The 16462-nt window shown below is 31.6% G+C and overlaps 1 protein-coding gene and 1 pseudogene across 1 annotated transcript; both read left to right on the top strand.

Annotated features, from left to right (window-relative positions):
• The first annotated feature begins 2637 nt into the window (after nucleotides 1–2637).
• Nucleotides 2638–3648, top strand: LOC114715420 (olee1-like protein). The gene is made up of 2 exons (XM_028900271.1): nucleotides 2638–2803; nucleotides 3290–3648. The coding sequence occupies exons 1-2, from the start codon at nucleotides 2638–2640 to the stop codon at nucleotides 3646–3648; spliced, it is 525 nt and encodes a 174-aa protein (XP_028756104.1).
• A 7537-nt stretch (nucleotides 3649–11185) lies between these two features.
• On the top strand, nucleotides 11186–12726 carry LOC114715389 (anthocyanidin 3-O-glucosyltransferase 5-like; annotated as a pseudogene).
• Nucleotides 12727–16462: the final 3736 nt, after the last annotated feature.

The following is a 16462-nucleotide window of genomic DNA, read 5'->3' as shown; positions in this document are numbered from 1 at the left end:
AGGGTATGAGAAAAACTAGAGTTTGGGACTTATAAACAGCGTTTGGTTTCCATTATATGGAGTAGAAATCTTTCATGAATGTAAATAGTAGAGTTTGATGATTATTTTGTCGATGGATGAATTCACGGCTTGCTAATTAATTTGGATAATTTGCTTTCCTCCCGTTTAGCTGATTTAGTTTGTGGGAAAAACCCTTTCTTTTTTTTTTTCTTTTTAATGTGCGATCGGTTTGGCTTCTTTTTAAGCAGACTGATTATTTTGGGACTTAACAAGTACGGTAAGATTTACGATTTAAATAGAAGATGATTTATTACTTTTAACAGCTATATGCCCTTTAACAAGCCAACAAATGTAACAACCAGCGGATAGTAGTCTAACAAGCTAAAAAGCCCACTATATTAACACTACTGATGATTAGAAACCTTTTAATCTTAGTCAAATCGTGATTTTGATCGAAGTAGTATGAGAGTAGCTTGGTCTTGAAAGTTATTGAAAAAAAAACACACTGAAAACTGGTTTCCAACATAATAATAGTCTTATTATTTAAAGATTAATGCCCCCTTTGGTACGCTTGAACTATGGGTGTAATGGAGAAGATGGCTTCGACAGATTTGCACTACAAATATGGAGAAATGGTGATGGAATATACGACAACAACGTCCTTGCCTCAGTCAAACCAGGAATAGTGTTTGGCTTCGATTCGATTTATGTGATTTAGGGCTTATTTGTATCTACTTCTATTACGTGCTTATTCTATATGTGACGAACGTGAAAGATCTCATACTTCCTTTTTTCCTCTGCAATCTAATTCATTCTGATCTTTGATTGGGTTTATGTTTCTGATCCAAGCTCTTTGATTGGGTGAGTGGGCGTGGGTCGTTTGGCAGGAGAGGGAGATTTTTGTTTGTTTGTTTTATTTTTAAGAAGGATATTTTGGTCACTTTATATCATGAATACACAAATCAATTAAAATGTTTGCTCCATTTGGCATAAAGTGCATTTGGTTTCATGTTCCTTAAAAGAATGGGGAAAGAGGGGGAAAATATACTAGTTTGAAGCATTTTCTTGTTTAATCATCTCTTATGTATCCCAGAATTGTTACTTCATTCATTTATGAGAATGGAGCTGTAACTAGAATTAGTGATATTTGACCATTATTTTTATTCATATTTAACAATAATTCAAAATCATCAAATATGCGGCATTATACTTGTTTTGACCCAATTCTTAACCATCAAATATTTAAAAACCATCAAGCATTTAGGTGACAGAATTGGTTACCATGTTACTGCATTGACATACTTCACGATTTTGACCAAATAACAATTATGTGATAAATACTCGATGGTCAAACTATACTATCTCCGGTGCTTGGTGTAAAAGCTAATTGACTAATTTGAGTATATTAAGAAAATTAGTTAAGTTGGTTATTTGTAATAGATAAGTGTTGTCTTCCTTAAAATATCATTTCTAATCAAGTGTATTGGCTAGAACTATTATGATAAGACTACTTGAGAAAAAATAGATAAATATAAGACATAAAATGGATTGGGGTTTTATACTTAGAATCAAAATAAAATTTAAACGAGCTCTTATATTAAAGACCGACAATGTTGGAGTACCAACTTTAGTCATTTTGGTTATTGTCCTATTGGATGGACTTTTGCATTAAAAAAAAAAAAGTCAAATGCAAACCTGATGACAATAAAATATTGATACATCATTTAAATAAATAAATAAATAAAGCAGCCGCCCAACATTACAGTGTATTAGTAACCTAAAGGCCCAAAAAAAAATTTGTGGGATCAAATTCCATCTTGACTGCTTGTCTTAAATAATTTGTTACTCATTAGTTCTGAAACTCTAACCGATAGCTAAAGTGTAAGAGTAGTTGTCGGAGCTCTAACAACTAGTACAGGTGACTGTAAAGGATGAATTTCCTTCTTTTTTTCCCCCTTTAAAATCAGTGAAGGACATTTACATAAATGTGCTCAAAATTTTAATCCCATTAGAATTCACTGGAACTTTATTGGCATTTAATTTCCTCATTTCGGTAAACTTTATTGGTATTACACCATTTTAGTAGTCCTTAAGTACCAGTTTGGTCATAAACAAAAGATCTATTGTGTAATGTAAATTATACTGCAAAATGAGTCTTATATTTAAAACTGCACAAATATCATTCTCCCCTTTATAATTAAGAACACCAACCGCACAAAATTGACTCTTGTAAATAAATGAAAAACAAAGAAAATATTTTGAGTGCAAAGTTCATAAATTCTCAACTTAGCAAACTTAATTATGACAGTCATCACCTTAACTCCGGATCCAAATATCAATATAAATAAATATATATATATATATATATATATATTCCCAGACAAATAACTCGCAAAGGCTTAAGTCATATAGAATTACGAAAAGATCGGATCATCACAAAACCGCCGGAGAAGTGAGGGAAGAAAGAAAGAAAGAAAATTAATGACAACCTCAGAGAGTAAATTGAGACGAACAAACAAATTAGTAATTTGACTTTGACCCTTTTGAAGAATCAAAACTGTTGGAAACTGACTTCATATCTCTCATAATAATAGTCAGATATCTCAAAGGCAAATCAAACAAAAACAAATTCACACAATGGCCAAATCTAACCTATTCATCATTGCCTCAGTCCTCCTTTGTTTCTTCGCCTTCTTCTGTTCTGTTAATGGCCAAAAGGAAGAAGAGCTGGTTGTGCAGGGCTCAGTTTATTGTGACACATGCGACGTTCAATTTGTCACCCGGCTCAGCGAGCCCATGGCTGGTAATTAGTTCTGACTCCTTCCATTATGCTAATAAGAGATAAAAGATAAATAACTAATTTACAGATATCAAAAAGATTAGTTATTTATTATAACAAATGTGTATTGATTTTTTTGAAATACCCCATTTAATAATGGACAAAGAGCCTCGAATTAATACCTCTTGTAATACATGCCCCAGTCTCCTAAATGTTTTTTTATCTTGATTATTTGATTCTACACAAAATCAGTGACAATTTGATATCTTGCGGGCTGGAATGAATGAAGTGATGTTTTCAGTTTGTTTCTAAGTTTATCAACTCAAGTTACAGGCGTAAAGGTGCGCTTGAGGTTAGTTTTTTAATATATACAATTAATGGGGATAGCTTGAAAACAGTTACAAATATAAAAGACAAAAGACTAAAAGTCAATCTCTCAATTAACTGTCACGAGAATAATATATATGAGGAAGAATGTCCTAATATTGACAAAGTTGAACAATGGTGAAGGTGCGACCGTACGCTTGCGGTGCATGGACGCTGAGAACCCAAAGAACATAACGTTGGACAAAGAGGGGACAACGGACGAGAACGGAGTGTACAAGATCGTAGTGGACGGCGACCACGCCGAGGAAGTGTGCGAGGTTGTGCCGATAAAGAGCAGCAAAGAAGATTGTGCAGAGTGGGACGAAGCCAAACACCTGCAACAATCTGCAAAGATCAGTATCACCAACAAGAATGGCATGAAAGCAAGGCTTCGCAGTGCAAGCCCTATGGGTTTCTCAAGGAAGCAACCTCTTGCTGAGTGCGCTGAGGCTCTCAAAGAGATTGGATTGAAGCCTGATGGCACCCCTTTAGATGATAAATAAGCACTACTCATTCTTGTTTCTTCCATATGAGTAGGGTTAGGGTTAATTCTCTACTATATAGAGAGAATATAATCCTGGAGTTTTGTGAATGCTCTCGAAGAAAACCGTTTTTTCCCCCTTTAATTTCAAATTATTTTACAATAAAGGAGTTTTTCCCCCCTTGATCTTTGATTTACTAGGAGGATAACTTATGTATTTTGATGCCACAAGTAACGATATTATACTCTTAGACCAAATGAATTAATACATTGAATGAACAGAAGAGATTGAGTATCGAGTGAAGTATGCAGAGAAAGTATAGAAATGATCCATCTCTTTAGACATGCAAGCAAAAGAGTGTGTATCATATGTTGTCCTTTACTAATTTGACTTTTGCTCCATGGCGGATCTGTTTTGCTTGCTTGCTTTGTGAAATAATGATGGATATGTAAAATAGTTTATCTATTTGTATTTGTAAATTTTGATGTTAATTTAACCATGTAACTTTATAAAAATAAATGAAAACAACTTCAATTTAATTTATAAAAATCTGTAATTAAATTGAAAAACTAAAAAATAAGACAAAACAATGCCAACTTTCAGGGAGTTGGGCTGAAATTTCAGCCCAGCTTAAAACGGGTCAGCATGTTTTTGGCGGGTTAACCGTATTTGCACCAAGTCCAAAATCAAATGAATTAAAAGAGGAATAGAAAGAGAAAGTGTCTTTTTATTTTTATTTTATAAAAAGACAATTTTATTCAATATAAGTTAAATGATTACGTAAAAAGATCAGCCAATTACACTTGTTAAATTTAGAATAAGTCAGTAAGGGAGACTCGAACCACGGTACAAGAAAACCAACCAAAACGCCACCATCCATGACACTTCAGGCTCTGTTTGGATAGCACCCCAGACCATGGTTTGGGGAAAATGCTACCCAAACAGCCTCTCCAAAAACCAAAACTATGGTTTTGGGTCAAAACCATGGTTTTGGAAAAAGCAAAATTTTTTTGCTTTTGAAGAAAAAGGGAGAGTGTGAGGGCCTATATGATATGTATCTTGTTATTTTTTTATAAACATATTTTTTTATAAATATATTTAATCTTATATTTTATAAATATATATAGACATTAATTATTTATTAATTATATTATCTTATGTATTATTAATTATGTTGGTAAAAAACATATTATTAACAATTTTATTTCTTCAAATTAAAATATATCATAAAATCTATTTTTTCTGTAATTATCATATTAACTTATGTTTTTTTTTTAGTAATTTGTATATATAAAAAGTGCTTCTGATAACAACTATCTAAACACTCTCACTTCTCAGAATCACTTTTTTACAAAATCTATTCTTCACAGAATCTATTCTCCAGAATCACTTTTCCAAACCACGGTTTGGTTTCATCCAAACACACCCTCAGAGAGCTTTGATGACCATAACCATCCTTTGCACTTACTATTGTGTGGAGCAAAAGCCATCCAAATATGCCACCAAGGTATTAAAAAAGTCTCGGGCACGATGCACTAGAGAGCAAAATTTTGGCATGAAAGTCAAAGTAGAAACATGCCAATGAACATGCAGCAAGGCTAACGTGTGAGCAAGTAGCGGAAAGAAAGTGTCTTCCTAGGATATGATTGAATTATATTTTAAATTTTCAATAATGTTGCGGGTAACATCAATAACTCCATAGATTATAAGACATTGATTTGATTGATACATGCATGTGGAGAGGGAGATTAGGCAAGTGCATTCAAATTAAAATTCGTTAATGTACATACTTTCTTTTAATTATATTATCTTTACTTCTTGACATAAAAGTTAGTTGAGATGAATTTGATCTTAAATATAAAAATGCAATCTATGTTATGTCTTAAATTTATATTTTTTCTGAATGATCTATATTGATTGTAAGAGATTCCTACCGAGAAGTAGTTTTCAATGCATATGATTAAATATAATACTTTATGAAAATCAACACATATTTATTACAGATTACAAATAACTAATTTAAGTAATTTTTTTTAATAACCTCAAGTTAGTTATAGCTTTTATTGATATTGTAAGAACCTTGTTATTATCACATGACTGATGCTTGACTTATTGGATATGAAATTATTGCACATGGCTCCTCTCGAAAGTCCAGTTCATCAAATTTTAAGAAATTACATCGCTAAGTGTGGAGAGGAGCACAGGAACTTTAATTAATATTCTTGATATTCTCTATATATATGTGATGACTATTAATTTTTTTAATAATCTTACGACTAATTTTCAGTATGTGACTAATTTTTTTTAATCATATGAACGGCACAATAATTTCATAAATTTATGGTTTTCTTATGTGTAAATAACTTATTATTCTGATCCTTAAACAAATATTCTCCCTAAAAGCTTTTCAGGTCGTTTAAAATCGCCACCAACATTAAAAAAATGCAGGAGATGCATTGGCCTTTTATAAATAATCAAAAGACCAAACACTTTCTCTAAGTCTAAAAATAAAATGCTAACGTACGACTTGTTCAGGCAATAATGTGCATCTCATATGCGGGTGAGAGAGCCAAGTTTATGCAATTCATCCATGTGAGAGGATTGGCAACTTAAAGAAACCTTTTCCAAAGGAACTTTCATTTCTTCTCAATATCTTTTGGTTAATTAACTTCAAGTTGAAAATTTCACTCTTAATTTTTTTTGGTAAAAAGGACAAAATGATATTAAGATAAATAATCACAATGTCCCAAACAATAAAGACCTACAACTTTCATAAGAAAACTTTTAAAACAAAGGAAGAGAAACTACTCTAGAATTACAACTCCTAACACAAGATGAAAAGATAAAAAATATCCATCCAAACTGGATCAGAAGGACGAGGCTTGGGTGGAATCCTGGTAAAACATTTTTGCTTGTAGCTCACAGCCTCACAGTTAATGATTGCATTTCATGATCCGCAAATACTCGAAAACTTTTAATTCGAAGAAGAGAGGCTCTTAGGCATAGCCAAAGAAAGATCTAACCCTTGTAATTTCTGCTTCTCCATAAAAATTCTTGTAATGATGATCCATTAAACCATATGATTCCATGATTGTGAGTGATCTTCTATTTCTTGAATTTATAAAGAATGACATCCCATCTTTCTTTACTTAGAAAGTTATAGTTTAAAACAGGTTGCACAGGTGACTAATGATTATTAAGATCAGACTGAGGAGAAAAGACTAACTGAGAGAGAGTGTGTGTGCCTTGTATCTCTTTGATAGTTGCAATCAAAGATACCTTCTTTCCCTAGTGTAGGATCATATTTCGCTTTTGCCAAATGGCATTTAAAATACAAATGATTTTGCAGGCATTATTAACATATCCATGCTTCACCAGAGTAGGAAGAGTATTCTTTAACCAAACAGTAAAGTGTTGAAAGCTATCATGATGCAATTTTATGTTACGCATCCAAATGGTAGAGCTCGAGAGGAAGGGCACGGAATGAAAAGATGCTCTAAAATCTCCTCCACTTGACAACCAAAAGCCCAGAGGGAAGAGATATTAAGGTGATGAGCTCTTGAAACATCACAAGAACGGATACCATGTCTAAAGCATTTCCATGTAAAAAGCGACATCTTTTAAGGCAAAGGAAATTTCCAAATGAATTTTCAGAAATCATCAATGACCACATTATCAGTATTAACTAAAATGGAAGCTCCGTTTTTCACCTTGTAGATGCCCATAAAATTTCCTTGCCATGCCAGTTTATCCGATTAATGTGAATGAGAGGGAAGAAGACAGAATATAATGGCTGAAGCTGAGAAATAGGACATAGTTAATCAATCAAGCTGGATGAGTTCCAGTCAACTTTACTCTTAGATGATCTGCCATGCGCTAAAAAGTCTGCTACATATCATAAAGTTGATTTGTCTCTCTCAGTCTTTACTTAACATCAGTAACATTTACTTCTACCCTACTTATTTGTTTTTTTCCCGCATTTAAAGATCTAATTTGTTTGATTGTTTGATAATCATCCAATTCATCCTCACTAACGAGTTAACCTTTAAAAAATTTTTTTTTGAAGAAATAAATAAATTGCCAATTTTTTAGGATGCCAATTGTTTTAACTCGCGCCACCTGCGAGTTATGATGCGCCAACCCACAAACTGCGGGCAACTTGTCGATTATTTCCTCTTGTCCTCTTTGTAAACCTTCCTGGCATGGTGGATCTCGGGTCGTCGTCTCATGCATTGAAAATGCAGCACGCGGGCATTGGCCACAAAATACTAATATTTCTGATTTGAAATATAAAACTCATTTTCTAATGTAAATTAGAATCAGAAGAGTATATTATATTTAAAGACCAAATACTATATTCAGTGGCAAATATAAAAAAGTTCCTGCGCATGTGAGAAATCAGAGCTTCACATGTATGAAATATTTAAAAAGTACTTGAATTTGTTCTCATCAATCTCTATGGTAACTACTGTTTAACACATTCCTATGTAGCTACTACTCTAGTCCTACTTATAATGCATTTCTAGTATGTTTCATACAGACAAAAAAAAAACACCTTAAATTTTATTAATTCTCATTTAAAATTGGGATAATTAATCTGAAAGTCCTTATAGTTCCAACCAATTTTGAATCAGGTCCCTATAATTTTTTTCTTTTTATTAGGTCCTTATACTTTTACCTATTTTTAATTAAGTCCTTGCATTTATTTTTCTTTTTATCAAGTCCTTATAAGTTCACCTTATTTTTAATTAAGTCCCTATATTTTTTATTCTTTATTTTATAAATTCTAATAGTACTATTCTATAAACATAAAATAGTATTTATTATTTAATATTTAATATTAGTTTATAAAGAATAATATTCTAAAAATAATAAATTATTATAATAATTTTTTTTCAAAAAAAAATAATTGTTCTACAAAATTTTCCTGAATTAATTAATTATATTACTTATCTTTTATTATATAGTTATTAATTCAATTCAATTATTAATATTTTATATTTCAGTATAATTTATTTAATTAAGTTTATATTTAATTAATAAATAAAAATTAAAACTAGATGAACCTGATTAAAAATTTAGTAAAATTATAAGGACTTAATAAAAAAAAATAAATGCGAGGACTTAATTAAAAACAAATAAAAGTATAAGGACCTGATAAAAAGAAAAAAAACTATAAGGACCTCATTCAAAATTAGTTGAAACTACAAGAACTTGCGGATTAATTAACCCTTTAAAATTTAATAACTTTTCAACTTTATCCCTATTTAATATATATTATACCTCATATAAACAAAGTCAACACAATAATAAATGAGGGGTAAAATTATATATCCATACAAAAAATTTCTCTCAGTGCCCTATAAATAGGACTAAAAAATATCTTCTCCGTCCTATAAATAGGACTAGAGGAGTATCTTTTAGTAATTATACAAAAATTAACAAACTAACTAATTTGATGTCGGTCCAATTTATTATGTTTTTCACATCTCGCTCGATCCTATAAGATCCTCTACTTATTCTTCACTAATACAAGATTCCTTAAAAAATTTAATAAAATATTTACCATTTATCTTTTTAAATACTCTTGTCTCAGTTACCCTTAGTTTAAAAAGTTATCTTTGCTCTTAGGCGGTTTGGAAGTTAGTTATCTTTTTAACTTTAATTTTGATGTCGATCAAATTTATTTACGTTTTTATGATTTTTTTTTAATCAAAAGGCAATTTTATTAAAAGGTAAAAAGATAGAGATAAAATTTAATAAAATATTTTTAAATTCATTTTCAAAAATAGTCTAACTTCTTATGCTCTTAATTTAAATAATAGCTTTAATATGATTAACGGTAAATTTGAAAGTTGTGAAAATTTTTAACATTTAACTGATATTAATTAAATTTTCGAATTTAAAAAAAGGTTAGTTTACATAGTCTTATAAACTATAATTTACAACTTGCTATCAAATTAGATAATATATATCATTTTGTAAAATTATTGTTGAATTATTTTAGTAATAAAATCCTTAGCTATATGTATAAAAAATACTTTATTTACAGAGGTAAAGTAAAACACACTTTTGTGATCTATCTATAACTCTAAATAAAAATTAAAATTAAAATACACTAGTCACTCTTTTCCTTCACCAAAATTACAAAAATCTTTCCGCTATTTAAAAAGGTATATATGAACTTTCTTGAATTAAAATGTACTGCTACATACCAAGAACTTTTTGATTAAAATAGTGAGCAGTCTCACCTTTATAAGGAGAAAAACATAAATTTAAATATTAGAGAGCGTACTTGTTAGAAGGGTTTTAACCTTAACGCTTTCAACCCAATAGAGATTAGATTCAAGCCCAAAATGACTTGAGAATTCTCTTAATTTTATAAAAAAAAAAAATTGTGTCACGTAAATTTCTCTTATATAATTGAAAATTCATTTCCATCCACTATAAATTTGACTCTTAAACTTTTATAACACTGTTTTTTAACATAAGAATTATTTAAATATTTTCAAAAAATAATTTTTGTCAGCATAAAAATAATTGTAATTAGTTTATTTTCAACCTTACTAGTATGTTATAAAATTTATTAATTTTTATCATACTATAAAATTGTATAATTTTAATTTTTCATCATAAATTTTATTTTTTAAATTTCTTTTAAATGGCTAAAAATATTGTTTTAATGAAAACTGATATTATCTAAACAACAAGAGTAACGAAGAGAGTCAACCAGTAACTTCCCTCATGTATAGTATAAATGATATATTTCAAACATGTATTTTTTTATGATATAGTATAAATAATGTAAATTTAAGAAATTATATAAATAATTTAAAAATTTTAAACATAATTTCACTACAAACATTTATAACCACATTTAGTCAAGCATATATTTTTTTTAATAGAACTAGAAATTTATCCTTTGTGCGATGTACCCATTAGTATATTTGATTAAATTCAAAATTCTAATAGATATTATTCAAATCTCAATTACTATATTATTCAAACTTAAAAATTAATCATTAATTTTTTTTATTTAAGCATCCAATTGAAATCCTAAATAAGATATTATTTAAATCCAAAATTAATTAATAAATTTTTCATTTGGACTTTCAATTGAAAGCCCATTTAATTATAATGTTTCCTATTTAATTCAATATATTCAAATCCTAATCAAGATGTTATCCAAATTTTATTAATTGAATACATTCAGATCCTATAATGTTATACATGACTCATTTTTAAATGAACCGGGTATTACAAGATTTTAATAATATTAGTTAGAGTTGGTTGGTAGTTGATAGTTGATGGTTTTTATATTTATATTAATTAAATCACTTGAAGCTAAGTCCAATACGATAAGAAAAAGTAAATAAATAATTAAGATGAAATGCGAGAAATGTTAAAATATTCTACTCGGCGATCATCATGCATGTGAAGTTATCTGTCTGCTTTTATTTTTTTTGGCCTTAACTCTAACCAGAAGCTCATTGGATTCTATATATCTGCTTGCACTACTTGAGTTTCGTATCATCACTTCCCGCATTTTCCTTCAACAATGGCGAGAGGTGTTACAGATCTTCAATCCAAGAAACCACACATCGTCGTTCTCGCCAGTCCTGGCATGGGTCACGTGACGCCTCTCTTCGAGTTCGCTAAGCGTCTCGTCCTCCTCCATGGCTGTCACGTGACCTTCCTCAACATCACCACAGAAGCTTCCGTGGCCCAAACCCAGCTCCTCCACTCCCCCAACCTTCCTCCCGGCCTCTCCGTCGTCGACTTCCCTCCCGTCGATGTCTCCGACATGGTTGATGACGACGCTTCACCTCTTACCCGTCTCTCTATAAACGTACAACAAAACTTGCTTTCCTTAAAATCCATACTCTTAGAGTTCCACAAGCCTCAAGCCGTCGTCATCGACTTGTTCTGCACCCAAGCGTTTGAAATCTGCAAGGAGCTTTCCATCCCTATCTTCATGTTCTTCACTGCTTCCACTTGCTTGCTTGCCTTCACCTTGTTGCTCCCACAGCTTGATCGTGACGTGGCCGGCGAGTTTGTTGACCTTCCGGCGCCAGTTCAGGTTCCGGGGTGCTCTCCGGTTCGAACTCAAGCTTTATTGATCTTGTCGGGAACCGAAAGAGCGACAACTATAAATGGTTTCTGCATCATCTCAGTAGAGTTCCAATGGCGGATGGAGTGTTCTTGAACACGTGGGAAGATCTCGAACCTGTACCAGTTCGAGCCATCAGAGAGCATGCTTTCTACAAGAAGATACTCACAGCACCAGTTTACCCTATCGGACCGGTGATAAAGGAATCCGAGCCGGTAACAGAAACCGGTGCTGAGTGTTTAACGTGGCTTGATAAACAGCCAGAGCACTCGGTTCTCTTTATTGCTCTTGGCAGTGGGGGAACTTTGTCTGCGGAGCAGCTCACGGAGTTAGCATGGGGTCTCGAGCTGAGCCGGCAACGGTTCATATGGGTGGTTCGAGCCCCGAACGATGCCAGTGCAACTGCCACGTTTTTCAACGTTGGTGGAGATAAGAACGATCCCAGAACGTATCTCCCAGAAAGGTTCACAGAGAGGACGAAAGGGAGGGGACTGGTAGTGCCGTCATGGGCACCACAGCTGTCGGTTCTCCGACACAGGTCGACGGCCGCGTTTTTATCTCACTGTGGGTGGAACTCGGTACTGGAGAGTTTGTCTCACGGTGTGCCGATCATAGCATGGCCGCTTTATGCAGAGCAAAGGATGAACGCAACGACAATGGCAGAGGAAGTGGGGGTGGCGGTGAAAATGGTGGCGGAGGAGACGGCGGGGAAGAGGGTGGTTGGGAGGGAGGAGGTAGAGAGGGCTGTGAGGATGACGGTGGAAGGTGAAAAGGGGAAGGAGATGAGACGCAAAGCGAGAGAGCTCAAACAAAGTGCTGCCAAAGCATTGAGGAATGATGGGTCCTCCAATGGCTATGAGTCACTCGCCCGCGTTGTTAGCCAATGGAAAGTCAACGGTAAAAATTGACTTCGAATTTGGATCCCTTAAACCCTGTTTGTGCAATGAAGTGGCGATCGCTGATTGGCCAATATATGACTCTGTATAAGCTCCTCCGTTAAGTGAAAATTGTGGTGTATGTTTCGGTTTCATTTTATCAAAATTTTGTTTATTAAATATTTATTTTGTCAAAAAATCAATTCGATAAAATTAAACTTAGTTATTGTAACCAATTTTATGTTTAAATATGTTTTTTAAAAAAACTTTTATCATTAGAAAGTAACTGAAAGTTATTCAAAAGTTAAAAATAGTATTCAAATAAGAAGGACTTTTGAAAAGTAAGCCAAAAACAGACTTTTAGAATAAACTTTACAAAGTGAAAAAAATTACTCAAACGTCTTGTGCTCCCAAAAACTCTGTTAGGAAAGCGATAGTTATAACCAAACAAAAAACTTTAAGTGAAAAAAATCACCCGCACATTTTTTGGTTCGTTCCCCAAAAAATCAATTCTTTCGAGAAAGTAAAAGTTGTTATCAAATAAGACTTGTTTAGATGATTTTTGCAAGGCCAACAACACTCTAAAGTCATTTTAATAAAGTTCAAAAGCTAAGGAATGCATAAGTGCATGAGAATAGACCCGGAACGACATGCTTAATCCATGCACATAAGTCTCAAATCTTGATCTTTGAGGCCTTTACTTTGGATATACTACCTCCGATTCTAATTATAAGATCTTATTTATAGTTTATAAATAAAATCTTATAATTATGACCAGAAGTAGTACTATCTATGAGTTTTCATGTGTCAATGAGCTTCCAACTTGATAGCATGAAGATTCCCCTAAAATTGGAAGGTTGTGGGTCAGTTGTCTTTTCTTTTAATTGAAAAAAAAGGTTAGAAATTTGTTCTGAAAATTTAAAATCTTAACAATATTACTTTTTACCACTAAAAAGTTAACATGGACTGTTAAAATAGTGATGTTAACTTTTAATATTTTTAACAATAAAGGACAATATTGTTACCGTTTAAACTTTCAGAACAAATTTATTTAAAAAAAAAAAGAAAATTTCATTGCTTAGTACTCCTGAATAAAAAATTTTAGGCTAAATTTTCATCTTAGCCCTTAAAAATATATGAGCTCTCGTGTGGAATATATGGTCTTTGCGAAATGCCAATGCAGCAATATTATTATCCAGGCATTGAGAAGAAGTTAGTGTTAGCAACATTTATTAACGGAAACACTGAAAGCTCACCTTCTTCATTCTCACAATGTGATTCATACTTCCTGGCAACAAGCAACTCTACCGAAGCTGAAAGCATCCACAGGCCGAGTCACAAAGAATTGAATCTCCAGATCTTGTGTTTACTGTGGATTTATGGTAAACCAAGATGGAAATTAAAAAAAGAGAATAAAACAAAATAAAGGTGTATTTTCAAAGGTAAAATGTCATATGTTATTACTACTACTACTACTCCATTTAGTAATTAAGAAAAGTATTAAATTTGTTATAAAATTATTTAGTTTCTAATATTATTCTTATTGACTATACCGAACTTTAATCTCATTAATTTTCACCATCGCTTGTTACCTTTGTTAACTAAACTCATGCACATGTATGGAAGGAAAATATTTGTTCTCTTTTTGACCAGAAAAGTAATTATGCTCTAAACATTTGTGAGATTACTTCTATAACGAACCCAATATTTAGGAACAGATGGGTAATTTAAAAAAAAAAAAAGTTCTCATAAGCAATGGTTATAGGAATATAATAAATATTTTAGATCTCAATTAATTGAAAATGGAGTCATTTTCTTTCCATGTAATCAAACAAGGAATAATTAACTTCTCATCATGTGCATGACCTTTGCTATTGAACTTGACCCCTTTTTTTTTCAATTTTTAATATTTTAAATATAATTCTAATGATAAAAGTAACTTTTGTTTTATATATGTTTTAATTATAACCTTTATTTTGGTTTTTTGGGGAGCTTTGTTCTATATTTAATTTTTCATTATATCTTTATATTTGCGAAATAATTATGTAAAATAATTTCTGTGCTTGTATTTGCAGCTTTTAATGTTAAATGAATCAATGTAACTTCATAAAAATATAGAAACAATTTAGATTTGATTTATAAAATGTTTGTAGTTAAATTTAAAAAGTAAAAAAAAAAAGAAGCAAAGAACAAAAATCGGCTGGCCCACACACCTTGGGCAAGCTGGGTTGAAATTCCGGCCCATCCTACATATGGTCGAAATGTTTTAGGCGGGCTGAGCTCTTTGACAAATAAGAGTGTTTTGGTAAATAAATTGCATTTTTCTTTACATCTTTTTGCCTTCAAAAATTCCTTTCCATTAATAAAAGATCCAACGGTACAGAAAAGACAAGAAACCAACAAAACCATTATGGAAAATAGAAACAAGAAAACAAAGCAACAAAACAGTGAAACAAAAGATCTACCAAAATTTAGTGTTCAATAGAATTGTTTCTGATAGAATGATATTTATACATAAAAAACAAAAAAATCAACAAAATTTAAGCTAAGAACGCAAGTCTTTATTAGCAATCAGTCACATTGCTCAATCAGTTTGGACAAGACCTATCCAATGAAGTTTTAGTCACCCAATTCGCGACTAACTTTGCTTCCAGAGGAATCCAGACACAAATGGCTTCTCAAAAGATATAATATTTGTCGTATAGGTATCTCATTTTTTTTTTTGGCCAAAAATATAGGTATCTCATTTACTACCCATTTTTCTTAGAGAGGAATCATGATTTTGCACAATAACTTCATAAAACTTAAGGTCTTTTTTTTCCTCTTGTAAGTATTATTCCCGTCCTAAATATAAGTCACTTGTAAAGAAAAGTTTCGGTATTAACATAAGAAACTTGTTGTGTATTTAGTGCTTTTTTTTTTAATTTTACACTTATTTAATTTTTATTGGAAAAGGAGAAAAAGGGCGAGATACGAGAAAGATTTGTAAATATAGAGGAAGGGAGAAGACATTAATAAATATAAAATTGAAAAATTTTGCCAATTTAATGCATTTCTTGATATGCAAGATGTGTTACAGGTAACTTATATTAAGGGCCGGAGTGATATTATTCTGATCATCCTCAAACATATCAAACTTTTTCTGGTTAACAGGAACTCAGTCATCCATACACACACACATATCATATCGCCACCAGCGTTCAAAAAATGCAGCACATGTATTGGCACTGTTATAAAAAAATGAAAAGGCCAAACACTTATTTTGGTCTGAAAAGAAAATGCTAATGATTTGTTCACAGCGAAAATGTCTATGTCATGTGTGCGTGAGAAAGCGAAGTTTCAACTACTTATCTCTACAACTAATTGAGAGGATTAACAATTTCAACAAACCTCTTCCAAAACGTACTTCAATTTGTTCTCCATCTTTAAGGTTGACTTTTATTTTAACGACTTCACTCTTAATTATGTCAACATTAACAGAAGAATTCTCGTATAGTCTCATAATACCACCTCACATAAACTCTAATCAGTGTTAAAGTAACACCTCAATAAAAAATTTTATTGTTATTTTTCTTATGAAAAATGTATTTCAATGGATCTATTAATATGTGTAAATAATATCGTGTAGTTCAATTTGAGAGAATTACATACAGGTTCTGAATAAAAAATTATTTATTTATTTATTATGTAAATATAGAAGCTTTACTTATAAATAAAAGTGGGAAGATAATTAATTTTTTCATTCGAAATCTATTTATAATTCTCTCTTATATTTTCATGTGAAATACACCATTAATATTCTATTTATAAAGGAAAAAAATTAGGTCAATTTGCTGATATTGATTATGTC

The sequence above is a fragment of the Neltuma alba genome, unplaced genomic scaffold (assembly GCF_004799145.2).
Source record: "Neltuma alba isolate B1F8T4 unplaced genomic scaffold, ASM479914v2 tig00002017_pilon, whole genome shotgun sequence".
Lineage (NCBI taxonomy): Eukaryota > Viridiplantae > Streptophyta > Magnoliopsida > Fabales > Fabaceae > Neltuma > Neltuma alba.
The sequence above is the reverse complement of the archived record's forward strand: the minus strand, read 5'-3'. Positions and strand labels throughout refer to the sequence as shown.